Below are 20,490 nucleotides of genomic sequence, written 5' to 3' on the forward strand. Positions count from 1 at the left end.
TGCCCTGGCTGACCTCAAACTGTGATCCTCAGCTCCCAGTTTCTTGAGTAGCGAGGATTACAGGTGTGAGCCACTAGTGCTTGGCTCCATGGTACACTTTTTAAGGTGAAGAAAGGGAGGCTCAGAGACAGCACTGTGCTCTTTGCATCTCCCCTGTCCTCCCTTATCTCTTCTGTCCGATCAGACTCACTTCCAGGACACGCTGCTTCCAGACTAGAATACTTTATTCAAGAGAATCTAGCTTGGCAGTCGGATGGCCCGCAGGGGCAGCTGGTGGAGCACCAGTGCCTTGGGGGATCTGCTTCACTGTGCACAGCCATGGGGCTAGGGCCACACCATCCCTCTCCTGGTGACTTCAAGTCCATTTGGCCAGGCTGCTCCTTGTCCAGCCTGCAGTCTGTTCAATGCCAGGCCATGGTCTGTGTCCCTGAGAGGGGGCAGGGTGGTGGCACCTTGCTGGAACAATATTCTGAAATGAGCAGGTGGCAAAATGGGATCAAGGATAAGGAGCAGCAAAGCCCCACCACAGGCACTGCTCTGCAGAAGTGAAGGTCCGAGTCTCCAGTGTGAAGAGCGTCCACCAGGACGAGGAGAATGTTGAGGTCGTGGCTGGGTCCCCTCCACTGACTGCCTGTTGTCCGCTCCAGCAGGGCCGCAGCGGCTGCAGCAGACACCCAAAGCCCAGCCTCCGTCAGGAGCTCCCAGGATAAGAGCTGCTGTCCAGGGATAGCCTGGGGTCAGAGTCTGGTCACTCTCTTGTCTTCTGCCTTCTCCTGGAGACTCTTGGGGCCACTGTACCCTAGTTTGCCCCTTGCAAGGCCACGTGTCTTGCTTCTTCCCAAGCCGAAGCTCCCACAGGTCTATGGCTGGCTTCATTTTTTTTTTTCTCTCACGTTCTGTTTAAGGCACTGAATTCCTGAGGGTCCCGTCCCTCCCTGCCCATCGTCTTGGAGGGAGCAAGTCATTCAGCAGGGGTACAGTTGGCTAATAAATAGAGGGGAGGTACCAGCAGGAGGTCACTGAGGGTAACGGTAATAAATATACGAGCTGGGCATGGGGTCTCTCCTCCAAGGAGCTGGTTAGCTCCAGTCACCACCCCTGCCAGAGACCAAACAGACAGGACAGGTATCAGTACATGGTGGAAGGCAGGTCCTCTCCTATGGGGAGCGGGCAATAGATGCATAGGGAGTGAAGCTTGTGCTAACACCAACAAGCAGCTGTGGCCTACCTCTCACCCAGTATTACCCAGGAGCCCAGCCTTTGCACTAAATACTGTGTCATTTACCCTTAGCAACACCCCAGACAAAGACATTAGTACTGTTCTTTCACACATGTGGAGCTGAGGCCCAAAGAAATTACAAGCTTGCTTAAGATCACACAGCTAGCCAGCATCAGAGAATCATATAACAGTTAGATGTTCATGAAGACCAAGATGGATGTCTTTAAAGAAATCCATTTTCAGCCTTTTCATGTAACCAACTTCCACGTGGTTTGTAGACGAAAGTGTCTGTAGCCTGCTGTCCCATCCATAGATATACCCTTCTCCCTTAAGAAAGAAAGAGATGCATCTTGACCATGCCAAATTCTGCTCAAGTATGTTGCTCTAAGGAAAAATTCCTCTGGGGATATGAAACAGAAGGATAATTTGAGACACTGGTGTCCGTGTTGAGAAAGGAAATATGCCTAAGTACGGGGTAATCAAGCCTTTTGCAAGGCAGGCAGTTTCCAAGTCTTTCAACAAAACTGAACAGCAACCTAACCAAATTAACAGAAGTATTATTTGGCTGGGCACTAGGGGCTGAGATCTGTAATCCTAGCTACTCAGGAGGCTGAGAACTGAAAATCAAAGTTCAAAATCAATACAGGGGGCTGGGAATAAAGCCTAGTGGTAGAGTGCTTGCCTAGTATACATGAAGCCCTGGGTTCAATTCCTCAGCACCACACATATAGAAAAAGCCAGAAGGAGCGCTGTGGCTCAAGTAGTAGAGTCCTAGCTTTGAGCAAAAAGAAGCCAGGGACAGTGCTCAGGCTCTGAGTTCAAGCCCCAGGACTGGCAAAAAAATCAATACAGGTAGACAAATCTGAGAGATTCCTAATCTCCAAGTAACCAGCAAAAGCCAGAAGAGGAAATGTGGCTCACATGGTAGAACTCCAGCCTTGAGCAAAAAGTCCAAGCAAAAATACAAAGCCCTGAGTTCAAGCCCCTCTACTGTGAGGATTTTGGCAAATACTTCAAAGGAGTTCCAGTGATTAAATGGCTCCAGCCCCATCTACTCATTTACATGACCATGATTACTCAGTTCTCATCCATAAAAAGTGATAAACAGGACCAGTATTTGTGCTGATTCCTGTCTCCAACAGCAGAGGGGCAGAGGAAGTAATATCCATCAACTGATTCATTAACTAATTGAAAAGAGGTAGCCTATCTGTCTCACAGGGATGCTTTCCTGGTAAGATGGATTGCCCTTTCATGGTTTCCAGTTATTAAAATATGATGTATTTGTGCCCTTTTGATCAAGCGGGACTACTAATAACTATTCTGATAATTTATTCCAGGAGAAAATTGAATTTCGTTTTATGCTCATAGGAAACTTAAAATAATTCACTCATATACCATCTTTGTAGTCAGTGAACAACATTACAAGGTGATAAATAAAAGGCTTGTGAGCATTAAAAATGTTACCTAAGGCTGAAATTCTGTGAGGAAAATGAAATAGAAATAAAGTCTTAAAAAATAGAAGCTGGCCAGGCTGGTGGCTCCTGCCTTTAATCCTACATAGGAGGCTGAGTTCTGAGGATTAAGGTTTGAAGCCAGCTCAGGCAGAAAAGTCTATGAGACTCTCATCTCCAATTAAACAGCAGAATTTATAAGTGAAAGTGTGTTTCAAGTGGTAGAACAACCAGTCTTGAGTGAAAAAGCTAAGCAAGCTCAAGGCCATGAGTTCAAGTACTGGCACACATGCATACACACACATACACACACACAATTGTAAATAAGTAAAAGCAATTATTAAGGAAGGGTGTGCAAATACTTATTTTCACTTTTTTTTTTTAATTGGATGATGGGCCAGGCACGGCTGGTTCACGCACGTAGTCCTAGCTACTCAGGAGGCTGAGGTTTGAGGATTATGGTTTGAAGCCAGCCCAGGCAGGAAAGTCTATGAGACTCTTATCTCTCATTAACCACCCAAAAGCCAGAAGTAGAGCTGGAGCTCAGAGACAGCTCCTAGGCCCTGAGTTCAAGCCCCAGGACCAGCACCGAAAATAAAAAAATAAAAATTGGATGATGTCAAATATGAAATCAGGATGATAAAGGACATATCTGAAGAGTGAGTTTACATACTTCCTGACATACAGCTTTATAGCAATACAGTATGCCAGAAATCATGTCCTATGCAACTATTTATAATTATAATGAAAAAAAATTCAGTGTCAGGGGGCTGGGAATATGGCCTAGTGGCAAGAGTGCTTGCCTTGTATACATGAAGCCCTGGGTTCGATTCCCCTGCCCCACATATATAGACAACAGCCAGAAGTGGCACTGTGGCTCAAGTGGCAGAGTGCTAGCCTTGAGCAGAGAAGCCAGGGACAGAGCTCAGGCCCTGAGTCCAAGCCCAGGACTGGCAAAAAAAAAAAAAAAAGAAAATTCAGTGTCAGCCTAAAATTGAATAAGGGAGCAAGCACATGGGCTCTTGAAATTCTTTTAATGTTTGAAGACTGGTGTCTGGGAAACGAAGGGATGGGGCACTAGGCCTTTGACTGCCTGGCTGGGTTTGTGGCCGTGAAGCAATTTTACAACCAACACCTTTCCTAAATTGCTGTATGTGATCAGGGCAAAAACGAGGGCCCGTGTTAGAGGATTGGATTTCCCTGAATCCTGCCTTCACTGAAGGAGAGCAACTCTCCCCCCATGGACAAGCTGGTGGCTCATGGGATAGAACTGGGCAAGTTCTAGTCTTATAGCATGAAATGACTTCCTGTCTTGGAGCTGAAGAAGAGACACACTGTACATGATTTACCCAGCATGGGCAACACTCTATTTTCACTATTTGTGCTCACAGATCAGTATGTTCCCTTCCCTAATCCTTTTCTCCCAACAACACTCAAACCTCGGGCTCCAGCCTGCTGCCCCTCAGGTGTGAAACCAAGGTGGACAAAGAACAGGGAGAAGAGAAGAGGAAGGAAGGAGACCCCAGGACAGAAACACTAGCCTAGGAGCCAAGAGGGGCTGCACTTTCTCTAGGAAATTTCTCATCATCGGAAGTGCAGGAGCCATGGTTATTGGCTTATGTCCTGGCACACAGGACATGTTTGGTAAATGCTCAGAGAGTGCTCTACCTCATCATGTCACAGAAAGAAATGATTTGTTTTAGACCACACAGAGCACTGGGCCAGGCCAGACAAGAACCAGGATCCTCTCATGCTTCCTGAGTGCAGCCCCTCTTTGGGATCCCAAGATATCCTGCGTATTACCTCTGTCCTTCCCTGACCACTGACTACTGACCAATGGTAGCACAGTGGGGGGCCCCCCTCAGGCCCAGCCTTCTTGCCATCCCTGGGTTCCCCGTCCCCCAAGCCCAGCACACTCACAGGTGGGCTTTCTGACAGTCTGTGTGTTTCTGCTTCTCTTTCTTCCTCTTTCCCCTGCCCTTGGGTCTCCTCCTGCAATAAGCCAAAAGCGTCAGGACAAATAATTGAGGGCCCCTATGCTACGAAAGGGGTTGGCAGGCCTGAGAAGAGCCCAGAACCCCATCTAAGTCACTTACCTTTCTGGCTTTGTCAACTCCAGAGGTCTAGAGAAACAGACAGAAAGAGGGGAGATCAAGAGAGTAGTTTATTGGAGGCTTCCACGAATTCCCCCCACCCTCAAGCCCCATTGTCTAAATGCTGGTTGGGTAGATGACTCTGAGGACACTAGAGGGCAGCATGGAGCTGGTGAGGGAGCAATAGCCAAAAGACTGGCTGTGCTACCAGAGAGACATAAATCCCCCACCCCCCACCCTGAAACCCAGGGTTCCTCCTCACATGCTTCTGCATGCCTCAGCCTCCTGGCATCAAATCTAAAGTCTTTTGAGTCTTGTTCTCTGCTGCTTCACTTTCTCTATTCCTTTCTCCCCTTCCTTCCAGAGTGCATTCTGGGGGTTCTCTCAAGAACAGTAAATGATGGGCAAGGCCATGGAGAAAGCAATGGCTGCTTCCAGCTAAGGCTGCCTGTCAGGAAGCAAACCCACCCCACTGCTGGCAACTGTGAAGGGAGATGAGCCCAAGCTGCCTGGTCATCAGGTATGTCCCAGCTCTGCCTCCCAGGCTATAGCTACGGGCCCATAAGTGTCTCTGTTGCCTGGTCCGTGGGATGGAGGATCTGCCCCTCAGTCTTCCCAAGGAGCAGCATGTGGTGGCATGGTAGCAATCAGCTTCAGACTAAGGAGGGAAAGCTGCCCCAGGGTGACCCCTTCCCCGGGAATGCCTGGCTATGTCTCTGCAGACTGGGCAAGCCAGAGACATTGTTTCAATCAGACGCTTCTCATCCCCAAAGAGCGGCTGCGAGAGCAAGGGTGAGGTAGAAGGTAAAGCTCACCACCCAGCCTGTGTCCAAAAAAGTTCATGACCTAAGTTCTGATGGGGAGGAAACAGGTTGAGACAGGGTTCCCAATATTGGCATAGTGATGAGGCCACAGAGCTGGGGCTCCGGTTCAGTGGGGGCAGCCAGAGCTCTGGGCATTAGGCAGGACCAAGCCTAGGAGCTACAGGAAAATGTGGTAACAGCCAAAAGAAGCTATCTTTTGCCACACTCACTGGCTGTGGCAAAAAAAAAAAAATGGAATTGCATTAAACCTGGGTTTCTAGAAAATGAGATAGGGTGTCTCCAAAAGCAGGGACCGTGTCTGTCCTGTTTACACTATAACCCAAGTGTCTAGGCCAGTGTCTGGCACACAGTAGATACTCAATAAACATAGGTAGGGCTGGCTACAGTAGGTAAAAAATTGTTGCCACCCCCCCCCCCCCACCTTCTGCCCTATGTAGAGCTCTGGATTTCAAGCCGGGTAACTCTGCCATGGCCCAGAGGATGCATCTCAGCCCAGTTTGCTCTTCCTGAACCTAGCTGGCAGTGCCAGGACTTCTGCTCCTGGTAACCACATGTTTCAAGAACCTGGGGTAGCTGGGCACAAGTGGCTCACACCTGTAATCCTAGCTACTCAGGAGGCTGAGATCTGAGGATCATGGTTCAAAGCCAGCGGGGCAGGAAAGTCCATGAGACTTATCTCCAATTAACTACATAAACCCAGAAGTGGCGCTGTGGTTCAAAGTGGTAGAACACTAGCCTTGAGCTGAAGAACCCAGGGACAGTTCCCAGGCCCAGAGTTCAAGCCCCACAAACAACAAACAACAACAACAACAAAAGAACAAAAGAACAAAAGAAAGGGGATGGGGGTGGGGCTGCAACCAGTGCATCTTTTCTTTTTTTTTTTTTGGCCAGTCCCGGGCCTTGGACTCAGGGCCTGAGCACTGTCCCTGGCTTCTTCCCGCTCAAGGCTAGCACTCTGCCACTTGAGCCACAGCGCCGCTTCTGGCCGTTTTCTGTATATGTGGTGCTGGGGAATCGAACCTAGGGCCTCGTGTATACGAGGCAGGCACTCTTGCCACTAGGCTATATCCCCAGCCCGCAGTGCATCTTTTCTTCCACTTTTTTCTCCCAGTGGAATTTGTCTTTTCTTCCACTTCCCAGCCCAGTTTGCCCCTTCCCATGGGCACACAGTCTCATCCAGAACCAAGTCCAGACTTGCTATGCCTTTGAATCCAGGCACCTGCTCCAGGGGCCTGTAGCAGCTGCCTCTCATCTCAGAGGAGGGGGGTGGCATGCAGAAGCCCTTGCAAGTCTGGAAGGGACTCAGTCTTTCTCTTCCCCTGCAGCATCTCAGCAGCTGGACTCCAACTTCTGGAGCCAGATCCCCATGCCAACTGGCTGAGAGGGATGCAAAACAAAAAGCAGCAATTCAGGACCACTTACCAGTCCAGCCTGCAGTAGGGCTAGCGGCCTCAGCCTCTACCCTGCGGCCTAGTTTTGCAGAAGGTTGCTAAGTGTATGGGGCCTGCCCCTGCCTCGTGTTCTAGTGACCTACCTGCATTCACAGAGTACATGTTGAGAGAATGTCAGCTCCACCATGGTGGCCTGCAGCTCAAGCTGATGGGGAATTTTCAGGATCTGCGAGGAGAAAAAGGTTGAAATCTGCTCAGGATGCACATGAGCGGGCTCGGAGCCATGATGGGGAAGGAAGCAGTGGGCTCCAAGCCTGGGACCTTGGCTTGCCTCTGTCTCTCTCTCTCTGAGCATTTTCTGGAAGGCAGATTCTCTAGGCCTCTGGGTTCCAGGGCAGGAAGTGACATGAGGAGAGCTCCGTACCTGCATGGTGACATTGGCCATCTTCACTGGCACACAGTGCAGTTGCTCATCGCCACAGCAGCCGGTACAGCGCATGAGGGAGACGCAGGAAGGGTTGAATATGTGCTCCACCTCGCTGGGGTACTCAGTCAGAATATCCACCAGTGTTTCCATTGGCCTGCAGTAGCTGCGGCCCAGCACTACGTGGAAAGGCACCACTACGAGGAGGGAGGAAGGCTAGGTTAGGCCGGAAAGGGCTCACCCAGTGACACCCCAGGCCAGGCTTCCCAGGTCCCTCCTGCTCTCTGGGATCCCTGCTGGCCCCTCATCTCTTCTGCTGGGTGCAAGTTCTACCACAGCAGAATCGCTGAGTCCCAAACTCTGGGCGCTATTCTCTACTCAGATACCCTTGGTTCCCTGGAGCTTAGAGGCTCTTAAAGGCCCCCAAGAAGTCCCACAGGGAGAGTTGACTTTCCCTTTAATTCTCTGCACCCCAAACCAAGCATGGCTCCTTCATGTCCCCACTAGGTGCCAGCTACTCCGCCTGTAGCCCGATTCTCTTGTCTCAAGGCCATCTCCCCATTCCTCCCTGCTGCTTTTCCAGTGATTTCTACCAGGAGTGGTGTTTCTCCCAAGAGCACAGCTTGGCTCTGGCTCACTTCTTCATCACTGGTGGCTCTTATCTCCTTCATTATAGCCAAATTGAGGCTCTGTGAGGACAGGAGCCAGGCCTGGGTAAACACAGGCTAAGTGACTCCTGACTGATTAGATGATGCTCACTGAGGATTACCAGGAAAAGCCTTGGCTTGGGCAATGTCTGTCCTGCCTGGGCAGTGTCTGTTTTGTGGTAGTGATGGGGTCTTTTGGAAGATGATCTGGAATTCTTCAAAAGACACTGCTCCTTCGGGGGATCGCCTAAAGCCAGGACCCAAGCAGAAGGTTTCAGGAAGTGGTCAGAATCAGGACATCTGGTTCCAGTCCCCACACTGGCTGTGCGGCCTTGGGGAGGTCACTTAGCCTTTCTGGGTGTATCAGTTTCCTGAGCTGGGGAAAAGAGAAGCGGGCTAGGAATAGATGGTTGCTAAGGTCCCTTCTGTTCGGACAGGCTGTGCTTGAGCACACAATACAGCCCAGCCCAGCCTTGAGTCTGTGGGCTGAGAAACATCCCCTGCCTGGGTCATCTTGCTCCTGCCTGGTGGTCATCATCAGCTGATGGGAAGACAAAGGAACTGGGTCACCTGGGAACCATCGCTATGGCTTTAGCATTAGAGCAATGGCCTTTCCCAGGAGCCCCTCACTTCCGTGGCAGGCAAATGGGGCCAAAGTCCATCCCACTGAGCCTATGAGGACGCTTGTCTCCTGGTAATCTCAGAAGAAAAATAAACTTCAGTCATAACAGAGGCCCTCGGGAAAGGCTGCAAGCTGGTGGAAAATACCGGAGAGGGGGCATGGCCACATGGAACTGCGGGGTGGCCACTGAGCCAGTAAATGGAGCTTCTCTGGATGTCTACAGCTTCATTCTGCCCTGTTCTGTCTAGGGAGCACTCAGGCTGGACCAGGGGTTCAGGGGGATCCAGGAGCTCCTTAACTATACTTCTGCAAGCCATGGGATATTCTCCCTGGACCCTAGCGGGAACTAATGCCCCTCTTCCTGGCAGTCCGGAAGCCCAGGGGAAGCCTGACTTCGCAGTATGGGGTCAAAGAACACCTTTTGATCACCCATCAGCTCCACGGCCTGTGTGTATAGTCTAAAAACCTTCACGAATCCTAGGCCACTCTGACCGCTAAATCTCTTGCGTAGAAACAAATAGGAGCAGAGGAACAGGCAGCTGCCAAAGCACTGTGGAAGACTTAGACTCCTGCTTGGAACCCATTGTCAGGAAGAGAGACAATAGCAGAAAAAAGGGGGCACCCCAGCCCCCTCCAATCCAGCAAACAAACTCCCACCCAGCCGAGCTGTCAAAGCCATTAACTTAGGTTGAGCAGAGCCGGCTGGGCTTCAGTGGCAGACACTGGGATTTCCTTTCTCGCCCCCCCCCCCCATTCTATCATGCAAATGCTTCTTTCACAGGACCCTGAAATCCTGAAATCTGCTGCTTTCTGGCCTAGGTGGCCAGATCCTGTTGGGAAAGGGCTGAGGAGAAGGGCCAGTGCCTGCTTTACCTGGCAGCTGCTAAGAAAGAGGGGAATTCATCTGTGGAGGCCCCTGACTGGGTGTGGGGGCTGGGGGAGGGGCCTGGGAGGGGAGGCAGGGTAGTGACCGCTCCCAGATGTGGTTGAGCTCCCTGCTCAGCTGCTCCTCCGCACACTTCCGCTAGCCTCAGACCTGTTCTGGGTTGGGGTGGGGGTGGGGTGAAAGGAATCAGAGGCTGTTCCCAGCCAGGGCTGGGTGGTCGCTCTAAAGGCCCTTCTTGAGGCCATGAATGGTTCTCCGAGGCTCTCTTTCCAGCCCTGTGGGTGAGCCGCCATCGGATCCCCAGGACAGAAGTGGTTTAATCCTGAGAGCCAGCTTCTTGTGAGGCTGGCCACCAGCCGGCACCCAGCAGGTGATCTACTCACTGGCGGGGCATCCAGCCAGGCAGCCACAAAGGACACCCTGCTCGTGCTTGCTCAGCCACCAGGCAGTGGAGGCCTAGGGCTGAGCATGTCCGTCCTGCCAGATACTCTGGAGAGTGAGTGCCAGAGGCTTCAAGGGACCCCAAGGGCTCTGTGAACCTCAGGCTTTTCATCGGTAAAACACAGAGAAGGCAAATAAATACCTTCCTAGTTCCCAGCCCTGGTCGGATGGAATGACAGGAAGTACCCACACAAGGACAGGAAGGGCACTAGTGAAAAACTACATCCACAGCTGGACCAAGCTGTCACTTGTTTGGTGTGAGCTGAAGAGGATGGCACTTTCAGATTTAAAAAACCAGGTCTAAATTTAGCTCATTGTGCCACCTTGGCCATCACATAGGGCCCTTGACTGATCAGCATGACAGGCGAGCTGACTTAATGAATCTGTACCTCCAAGCCTCCTCACCAGGATCCTGGGAGGTCCACTCACCTAGGTGTCCTCTATGGACTTAGAGAATAAATCCAGAAATCTTAAAAACACTAAAATGAAAATTTTATATATATAAATAAGCTGGGTGTTGATGCCTCACGCTTAAAATCCTAGCTACTCTGGAAGTTGAAACCTGAGGATGGAAGTGCAAAGTCAGCCTGGACAGGAAAGTCTGTGAAACTCTTACCACCAACCCATCAGTTAAAACCCAGAAGTGGAGCTGTGGCTCAAGTGATAAGAGTGCTAGTCTTGGGCACAAAAGCTAAGGGACAGCACCCTGGCCTGAGTTCAAGCCCCAGCACGTGCACACGCACGCGCACGCCCACACACACACAGAGACTGTGCTTTTGATACAAAGTAGCCTAATGCTCCCATTTTACAGATGAGGAAACTGAGGCAGGACCCCTTTGGTAATTAATGCCTGAACTACATTATAAACATCAAAACAAGTTACAGTGTGGAGGTGAGGGTGGGTTCTTCTCCAAGTTCTGGAGAGTGTAACATTGTGCCAATTCCAGAAGGCAGGGCTAGTTGGGTGTCAATGAAGTCAAGGGCTGTTAAATACCAGACCTCATCTAGTCAGTGGCCAAAGGGTCTGGGCCTCAGCAGGAGGGCCTGGCTTGCCAGGCAGGCAAGTGGGTAGGTAGGTAGGGAAGGCCAGCAGAAGATGTTCCTAGCCCACAGATAGATGTCTATCATACCTGTGTGTGAGCTGGTCCCCACACTGCCCCACTGCCTTCTATGGAGCAACAGGGAGCCTCACATCTCAGAGAAGTGGTGGGGAAGAGAGGAGGGAGCCAGAAGAGCTGGCACGGGCCTCTGCCTGCTGCATGTACGTTTCTTTGGCAAAGGTCTTGTTGCCCTTTGAAGGTTTCCTCTGGATGCAACAGAGGGCGGGGAATGGAGGGGCCAGGGAGGGCGTGACTCGCCTTCTGTCTGTTTGTAATCAATGGAAAGGCCTGGTCAGAACCCTGCAACTCCACCAGGGTTGGGCTGCTGGAAAGGGCTCTTCTCCCCACCCGATCCTCTTGACTGTCTGCCCATTTCATCTAGCTCCCAGACCCCTAGTCTGGCCCCTGGCACTCAGTGCCTACCTTTCCCTTCAAGACCCAATCTGCACCCTTAGAGCAAGCTGGGAAGAGGCCCTGAGCCAGCTGGGCAAACCCCCAGCTATAGCGGTCTGCTTTCTGTGTGCAGGGTGACCTGGCCTAGGACTACATCTAGGACCACTGGATCACAGTGGGTGGATCTCTCAGGCCCTGGCAAAGATGTCTAGCTTGTAGACTCTCCCCAGTTTGCAATCAGGCTGCACCCACCCTTCATGCCAATTCCTTCCCATCCTCTGTGGGAACTTGAGAGGAAAGAAGGGAGGGGCTGAACATGTGTTCTCCCAATCTGGCTGGCTTACCTTCCACTTCTGATGAGCCATTCCCAGCAGACAGGGCCCTCTGCTGTGGACAGAAAGGTGCAAAGATAAGGGCGTGTGTGTGTATGTGTATGTGTGTGTGCTTGCACTCATGTGCACATGTATACATGCATGCACGTGTGTGCATGCATGTTTCCTTGAGGCTCTGCCATCTGGGACCAACTATGATGGCAGGAGGGTAGAGGCCCTTCTAAACCCCCTACTACCCTGTGTACACACACACATGCTCTGTCCTATCTGAGAGCTGTCCCTTTACAGGTGCAACTCAAAACCAGCTGGACCCTGGGTAAGTTCCAGCTCTCTTTGGCCTCAGTTTCTTCTTTGGAAAAGCCTGAGAGGCTGGAGACTTTTGGAAGCCTCCTGTATCCCAAAGATAATACAATCCTGTGGGGTCTCCCTTCTACCCAGCCCCCAGGCCAGCCATGCTGAGCCTGTACAGCCCGCCTTGGCTGGGAGCCAGAGCCCAGGGAGGTGATCAGCTGGTGGGGGCTGAGGGGCTGGAGCAGGCTGCAGGCTGTTGGTAACGTTACACCTCTGGCCAGCCCTGCAGCAAGCAGGCTGATGACTGGGCTGCTAGGCCAGGCGACTGCCCAGCCCACCCACTCCTGGCCCGGGGCTGGGGACTCCTGTGGCAGGCAACACAGTGGAAAGGGAGCTCATTGGCTTTGTCAAGATTTCACTGCCCAATCTGGCTCCTGGCCAGACTCACCCAGCTCCTGGGAAAAGGGCCCTGCTCACTTCCCCAGGCCCTTCACTCAGGACCTCCGGCCACTCACCCAAGAGACAGACCCAGTAGGACCCCTTGTCTCATTCTCAGCCAACCAGAGCCCCTCTTTCAGACCTGAACCCCAATGCGGGCAGGATCTAGCCTCCCCAATACCAGACTCTTCAGTTAGCTTCCTCCCCACCAGGTCAGAGGCCTGGTGCCTAGCTGGTCACGGGGCCTTGACCCTGACCACAAGGCCAGGAATCGCCTGGAATTCGTGGGCAGATGCTTTTTAGCAAAGCCACTAGGGCTCCAGGGGCTAGACAGGAAACCTTCCCCCCTCTTTGTGGGCTTCCCTGCCCCCACCAAGACAGTCCCCCCCGTCCCAGAGCTGGGGAGAGCCCATCCTGAGGTCTCCTCCCCAAGGAAGCGGGTCCAGCCTGACCCCTAGGAAGTGTGTGCACACCCTAGGAGGTGCTGCTCTTCAGAAGGGCTCTGAAATCACAGAGCCCCCAGCTTCCAGTACTGGGACGCCAATGTCCAAGGAGCCAGGCCAGCGTGAGTGAGTCCTTACCTGGGGATGCACAGCAGGCAGCGCTAGCCCAGCCAGGAGCTGCAGGAAGCAAGTGAACAGCCTCATGGCTAGCATCTTGTCAGAAGTCTGGCGCGAGTGTACTCCAAGGGACAATCAGCATGCTCGCCCCCCTGGAGGGGCGCTGAGTGATGAGCTGGGTGGTCCCCGCCGTGGGCCTGAGCATCCACGGGGAGCTGGGGGGGAAGAGGGTGGGGGGCCCCCCCGCAGGTAAGGCTGTGGCTAGGGAACCTGGTCGGAAGCCGTCCCGCGGGTCAGTGTGGCGTGGGGCAAGTTGGTTTCAGGGCGGGCCCCTGGGCTCCGAGTGCGACCCCGGGTCCTCTCGTGGTTGGGCAGAAGTCTGAAGATGCCGTTTCCTGCTCGGACTGCGGCTCCCTTGTGGACTGGAGCTGGTCGGCGGCCGGGTTTCAAGGCTGTGCATCGGGGCGGGGCTCCGGGACGCCCCGCCCACCGAGCTCCAGCCCTGGCGCCAAGCGAGACCCGCGACCGGCCCGGGAGCGCGTGACCCCCGGAGGGCGTGGAAGTGGCCGCGCGCACTCAGACCCTCAGGCCCCGCAGATCTGGGCTCTGAGCTTAGCCCTGGGCGCCGGCCGGCCAAGAGGAAGCCACCTGACCCTTCCGGGACAGCCACCTGGGGTGGGCGCCTGCAGGTGCGGAGCTGCACAGCTGTCATCCAGGTGACGCAGGGGACTTGGGCGGCCTCTGCCAGGAGCACAATCAGCCCTGCAACCCTGGGAGGGCAGCGGCGGGGGCTGGCCCTGGGCGGCCACCGCCTGCCACCTCCATCGGTGCCATCCTCGAAGCTGAAGACGTGGACCCTGGGAGCCGCCAGCCTAGCCTAGGACTGCTGAACTACTTACTCGTGCGTACACGTGCGCTCCTAGGAAGAGTGTGTGTGTGTGTGTGTGTGTGTGTGTGTGTGTGTGTGTGTGTGTGTGTGTGTGTGTGTCCAGGAAACTGACTAAGACAACTTCCAAGCTACGTGACTCCAGCTACATCCAAATCTCTCTTGGCCCCTCAGGCAGGCAGCAAGTGAGCCTAGGTGTGGGAGGGTCCACAGGAAACACCTCAGGGCACCTGGCTGGGGGGCCAGCAGCACCTCCTCTAGAGGAAGCAGCCCTCCCTGCCAGCTCAGGCTGGGCCAACCCACGGAGGCTGGAGAGTGGGCTAGCCTGGCATCTCTTCGCAGTCTGAACAGAGGAGGAAATATTCCTGGGCAGCCGGTGTGTGCTGGGGTGTGTGTGTGTGTGTGTGTGTGTGTGTGTGTGTGTGTGTGTGTGTGTATCTGCAGGTACATGGTTGTGACTCTGAAGATACCAGTATGTGTGTGTGTGCATGTGCATGCGTGCACAATAACTGTGCTGTGATTCTCTGTATGCCCATGTGATCATGTGTCTACTGTCTCTGGAAGTGTATTTGAACATGTTTTGGGTGAGATTGTGAGTTGGTCTGCCTGCCTGCCTGTGTGTGCGTGTGTCCTTCTGTGACTTGGACAAGCTTGTGCACCACGCATATCCCCTTCCTTGGTCCTCAATTGTTCTTTACCTTCACCGCCCTCATGAACCTCTGTGTCCAGCACTATGGTTACAATAAGAAATCCTGGCAGGGTTCAGAGTCACTGGGTCTGGGGCTGGTGGGTAGCTGTGGGGGAGGATATGGGCCTGGGAGGTGGCCCTCTAGATCACATTCCAGCGCAAGGCAGGGAGGCCAGAGCAGTCCTGTCTCTCACCCCGATGACCTCTGCATCTGCTGTGGGCAGCCCACCCACGAGGGGCTGCCAGAGATATTGCCTGCTTGCCTCTCCCTGTCCTGTCCTGTCCTGGGCCTGGAGGTCCCAGGGGCCAGTCACAAGCCAGCTAAGTAGGGACTGTGAAGAACATCCTGACAAGCTCTGACAACATAGTGGGGATTGTAGGGTGGAAAGATTCTTTCCCGGTTCCAGAGTCATGGTGGAGGGTGTGGGGTGAGGGATGAGGATGGGTAGGTGTGTCTATGGGGGCCCATATCATTTGTTTGCCCAAAGCACCTATGGATAACTGTACATCTACTCCGTGTGTGAGCATAAGTGTGGGTAGTGTGCATATGTAATTATCTTTATTTCATATCCTTATCTAAATATTTTGAACACATACATTGGGGATATTTGCCCGTGTTTATAAAGGGATGTGAACATGTGTATGGGTGAATTCATGTATTTGGGGGGGGTCTAATGCATACAACTTTAGTTCTACTGTAATTACTAACTATTTTAGGCCCTACCCTAGACAGTGAGGATGATACAAATGTCCTAATGACATTTCTGTTGGAGCAAATGGCCGGGGATGCTAAAACATCTTCATTCTGGAGTGAGATTTATACCTTGGGTAGGGTCTGTGATTCCTATCATGCATCTCACTAGACCTTAGACCACACCCTTCTGAACCTGGCTTCCTGGGTCAGGAGATGCATTTGCTAATGTAGCCAAGGTGGCAGAAACCATGAGGGTTCCCAAATCACTACAGCTTCAATAGTTCCTGTTCACCTCCAGTTCAGGGCAAGTGTATCATAGCTCTGCTTATGCCTGCCTATCCTGGGGCTCCACTGCTGGCCAGCCTATAGCTTCAAGCCATAGCCTTCAGTATCTCACCCTACTCCATCCACCTGGAAAGTGGGAATAATGACAGCACTTACTCCCCAGGATACAAGCATGCTTTGTATTTTCATTAGAGAAATAAACATGCTACCCCTACAGAGCCGAGTTCTTGACAGCATGACAGATAGAAAATATGCTTCTTTCTTGTTCTGGCTGACTTTCTGAACCATGATTGCCACCTCCTGAGTAGCTAGGATTACAGGTGTGAGCCACTGGTGCCTGGCTCCCCTGAAGCAGGTTTTAATGTCCTTCTTTTTTTGTTGGTTTGGGGGTATCAAGCCTAGATCCTTGTACTTGCAAAGCATGTACTCTACCCCAGACCATTAAGAATTCCCATTTTGAAGGAAGGGAAATAAAGGCCCAGAGGATGTAAGTACTTTGCTAATAGCCATTTAGCTACCAGGTTAGGAATTGCCGTGGGGATCCGGCCTCAATCTTTCTCCAAAGTTCTGACCAGTGAGCATGAGCTCTATAGCCAGCTAGACTGCAAGTACCTTAAACAGAGACATCGTGTCAAGAACCTATTCTGGGTCTTTCCCTCACCATGCAGAGTGGGTGCCTGACAAACTAAATGGTTGGTGTGTGGGAAGGAGAAGCCCCACAGGAAGTGACTTTTCCCAGGGACTTGTGCAAATGCATGGCCATGTGTGAAACTGGACTGGAGAGACACTGGCAGCCACGAGTCCTTGTCTGTGAGGCAGGTTTCCCACAATTACAGAGCTTCCTCCACCTGTATGAGTCACAGTCTCCATCTAAACACCTGGCCTAACCCAATTGCTTGCCTTACAGCTTCCCAACTCAGCTGGGCATGGTGGCATATACCAGGGTTCCAGCCCTTGTGAAGCTGAGGCACGAGGATCAGGAATTCCAGGTCAACATGGGCTATCTAGCAAGATGTTGTCAACAAAGCAAAACAAAACACAAACAATAACAACCCCTACCCCCCCCCCAAGAAAAGGGCAAGAAAGACGTGTAAGGGGAGGCACAGAAATGGAGAGACAAAGGGTGAACAAATGCAGCAGTGGTATTCACCAGGCATTATGTTGAAAATGAACTATACAACTTAGGAGTGGAGATGGGAGGGAAAAACTGGATGAGAGCAAGGGAAGGGATGACACTTTCCAAAAAGAAATATACTCATTACCTGACTTATTTAACTGTAACCCCTCTGAACAACACCTTTATAATAACAATTAACAATATTTTTTAAAGGAAAGAAGTTTCCTGATTCATTTCCCCTCTCTTTTTTTCCAGCCTCGTCCATGTCTTCCCCTCTGAACTCTTCCCCTCCTGTAATGATAATGTAGCTATCTGTAAGTTTCTTTGTAATGAGCATGCAGTCGCTGTTCTGGAGAGGTGTTCTCTAGTGTACCCTGGTTAACCAGCCTCTCCCGACTATATCCCTGAGCCCTGGGCCAGAAGCTTGACCAGAGGTTGCTGAGGAGTTCCCCACCCCCCTGTCCTTCTTGGCCTGCAGAGAGTTCTGTGAGCAGTTTGGGGCCAAGGGGCTTTTCACTTTAGTGACTAGACATGCTACATTAGCATTACAACTACCCCATCCCCAGCATAGAGATGTCTGGTAGGCCTCCTCAGTCTCTTCCTCCTGTAGACCAGCCCTGAGCCCTTCTCCTTCTGTCTATAAACCTTTTCCAGGGAGCATCTAATGTGTTCCTGGCTACTGGAGGGCGCAGGAGAGGCATAGGGGGTATGCCTTGGATTGGGTCAGTTCTCAGGTACTCTTCCTGTCCCCACAGAGAAACTGTCCCAGCTCTACCACTCTTAAATGCCTTCAAATCTTCAGAAGAAGGACCCCCCTCCTAGACCAGACTGAAGATCTTTCAACTTGGGTGGGCCTCCCTGGGGCAGGGGTCAGTCTTGGAGAACCACCTCTCATTACTGTGTAATCATGTTCTGTGTTGGTCACCACAGTCTTAACAGCTCCTAGGGGAAAAGGCTCATAGCTCTGCCCAAGAGACCAGAACTCAGTGGGAGGCCTAGGGTGGTGCTGAATGGGAAAGGAGCCAGGAGATGAGCCCAGGGTGGGAAACAAGATGGTACCCACCAATAGGGCTGAGAACAAGAGAAGCCAGGCGAGGTGCCCACGACCTTGTCCCAGGCCTTTGGGGAGACGTGTTGTCACCAAAGGAATAGAAACCTGTACTTTGGGAACTTGGCAGCCAGGGCTGGGTTTTTCGTGTTTTCTGTAATTATTTCCCTTTTGTTCTCCCTTAGTATTTAGTAAAGCCCTTTGTGAAAATGCCAGCTGGTCTCAGCTGTGCTGAGAAGAATGGCAGAAGTGACTGCATGCTTGGCTCTGTGAATGGAGGGCCTAGCTTCTTGGGAACAGCAAAGTCAAGAGCCACCAAGGGCACAGGGAGCCTCTGCAGGCCACCTTGTTCAGTCTTCCGAAGTCCTTCTAGACTCTTCTAGGCTTTAGCTTCAACAGCTTGAGCTTTTCCAAAATTTGAGGATCTGCATGGCAGGATAACCCCAGTCACTTTGAAGGAAGCCATTTGGACCCCAGGGGTGTAGGAAGCTCTGGGGTGATTCAGAGGCCGGGCACCAGATGTGCTATATTTGCCCCGTGGTGGGGGACAACCTCTGTGCAGCTGGGGGCTGCAGTGGAGGTATCAGGCTCATGAGCTGGCTTGGAGCTGCCTCCTTTTCCTGCCATCACTGCTCAGAATCCCTGCTGAGCCTTGCTTTGCCTGTCTGCTGCTTGCTGGGGTGGACGGCTCTTTGCACCTGCCAGGGACCTACCGCATCCTTATTTCCCGTGACTTTGTCCTCCTTCTTCTCAACGCTCTTTCATCCCCCATGATGTCTCTCAGCTGCTCTGGGGTAAGGGGCCCAGAGACCTTCTTCCCCAGGAACAATTGCCCTTTTCTTTGTTGAGTAATTGATACAGGAGGAGGGGGTGGTATTTGTAGCTAATCTGCGGCCATGTGGAACGGAGCCTTTGGAGAACCTGAGAGCCTGTGAGATCTCGGGCTGTCCTGCCTCTGGACGACAGCTGGAAGGCTCTGCTTGTCAGTCTCTGGATGGGGACAGCAGGTCACCTCTTCTCCTCCCCCTGATCCACCGGGTGGCCTGAGGGGCATTGGCAGTTGGTGGCTCTATTCTGTGCCACAGAGGTGCTCTCCATACTCAACGTGTGCAAATCTTTGCTTCATCTTCTGAGGGAATATTGTCATCCCCATGTTCTGGGTCAGAAAATAGAGTGGTGAAACAGTTCAGGCAAATCCCCACAACCAGCAAGTAGTGGAAGCAGGGAGGAGGGACAAGGACCAGGAAAGGCTGGGCGAGGAGGCAGTGTGGGGCTGCACAGAGAGCCTGCATCTCAAGCGCTGTGTGAGCTTAGCCAAGTCTTTCCTGCTTTCTTGTTTTCTTCTTTCCCATCTCAGAAGCTGGCTGTGTGGTGTAACCAGAGAAGCAGGAGTTGATCACACAGTCCCTAATAATGTCAGCTGTTCTGACTGTCTTCTGGAGGAGGACCAGGAAGGCCAGCTTATCTGCACTTTCTTCTAGCAGACCCCAATGGGTCACCAACCCCGAAAAGTGAGTCTGCTGTCCCTCTACCTTCAGGGGCTGAAGGCCGCCCTGAAGACCTCCCCTTCCACAGGACAAGGATGTGGAGGGACGGTGGAGAATGGAGGGCCCTCACACCATTTTGGTTACTTTCTTTGTGCTATGCACATAAGGAAGCAAAGATGGCTCCCGTGCAGAGATAACTACTATCAATTAAGAATTTGATCTTGTAGGGCTTGGAATATGGCTTAGCGGTAGAGTGCTTGCCTTGCATGCATGAAGCCCTGGGTTTGATTCCTCAGCACCACATAAACAGAAAAGGCCAGAAGTGGAGCTGTGGCTCAAGTGGTAGAGTGCTCACCTTGAGCAAAAGGAAGCCAGGGACAGTGCTCAGGCCCTGAATCCAAGCCCCGGGACTGGCAAAAAACAAACCAAACAAAAAAAGAATTTGATCTTGTAGCCATGCGTCAGTGGCTCTCCCCTTTCATCCTAGCTATTCAGGAGCCTAAGACCCAAAGGATCAAGGATCAAGGCCAGCACAGGTAGAAACAGTCATTAGACTCCATCTCCAATTAACCAGCCAAAAGGTTGACTGGAGATGTGGCTCAAGTGGTAGAGTGCCAGTTGAGCAAGCATGAGGCCCTGAGTTCAACCCATAGTACAACTAAACCAAACAATTTGATCTTGGCTAGGTGTGGTGGAGGTTGGTCTGTTTCCTGTCAGGTCACTTCCTGGAGTGTCAGCCTGGGTTAGTTGTTGCCTGTACTTCAGAGAGAGGGAGAGAGGGAGAGGGAGAGAGGGCGGAGGGGGGGGGGAGAGAGAGGGTGGGGGGACAGACCACAGGACCCTTATACCTTCCCTGGTACACTGAGCAGTTAACCAAAGCCAAGAGCAGAGGCCCTGAGAAGGGGAAGGGGAACTGGGTCTCTTGTGGGGTCTTTATTACTCAGCTTCTCAGTACCAGCTCCAGAAGAGTGGTACCAGGGACACCACAGCAGTAATGGCCCACGGGAGGCCTCTAGTCCAGAGGGGAAGACCTTGTTTCCCACAATTACTGAGCCTCCAGGGCTTCTGATATACTGTTGGCTACAATGAGTGAGCAGCCCCCAATCTTCCAAATAGCCTGTCTTTCAACTAGCTTCATGATGTGGAAGATAGAGGTCTCTGGAGACTCTGGGA

General features: G+C 52.2%; 1 protein-coding gene across 3 annotated transcripts; it reads right to left on the minus strand.

Moving 5' to 3' along the window:
• Positions 1–214: 214 nt before the first annotated feature.
• Pgf (placental growth factor) lies at positions 215–13,521 on the minus strand. Of its 3 annotated transcripts, XM_048362465.1 has the most exons (7): positions 13,134–13,521; positions 11,836–11,878; positions 7,403–7,599; positions 7,122–7,204; positions 4,767–4,793; positions 4,591–4,662; positions 215–1,098 (listed from the first exon to the last, which is right to left on the minus strand). In XM_048362465.1, the coding sequence occupies exons 1-7, from the start codon at positions 13,206–13,208 to the stop codon at positions 1,080–1,082; spliced, it is 516 nt and encodes a 171-aa protein (XP_048218422.1). In that variant the 5' UTR covers positions 13,209–13,521; the 3' UTR covers positions 215–1,079. The 3 variants fall into 3 exon arrangements, with proteins under 3 accessions (XP_048218422.1, XP_048218421.1, XP_048218423.1); XM_048362464.1 differs by lacking the exon at positions 13,134–13,521 and having other exon boundaries at positions 11,836–12,671; XM_048362466.1 differs by lacking the exons at positions 4,591–4,662; positions 13,134–13,521 and having other exon boundaries at positions 11,836–12,667.
• Between the last annotated feature and the right edge of the window lie 6,969 nt (positions 13,522–20,490).

Source organism: Perognathus longimembris, chromosome 14 (assembly GCF_023159225.1).
Source record: "Perognathus longimembris pacificus isolate PPM17 chromosome 14, ASM2315922v1, whole genome shotgun sequence".
NCBI classification, from domain to species: Eukaryota; Metazoa; Chordata; class Mammalia; order Rodentia; family Heteromyidae; genus Perognathus; species Perognathus longimembris.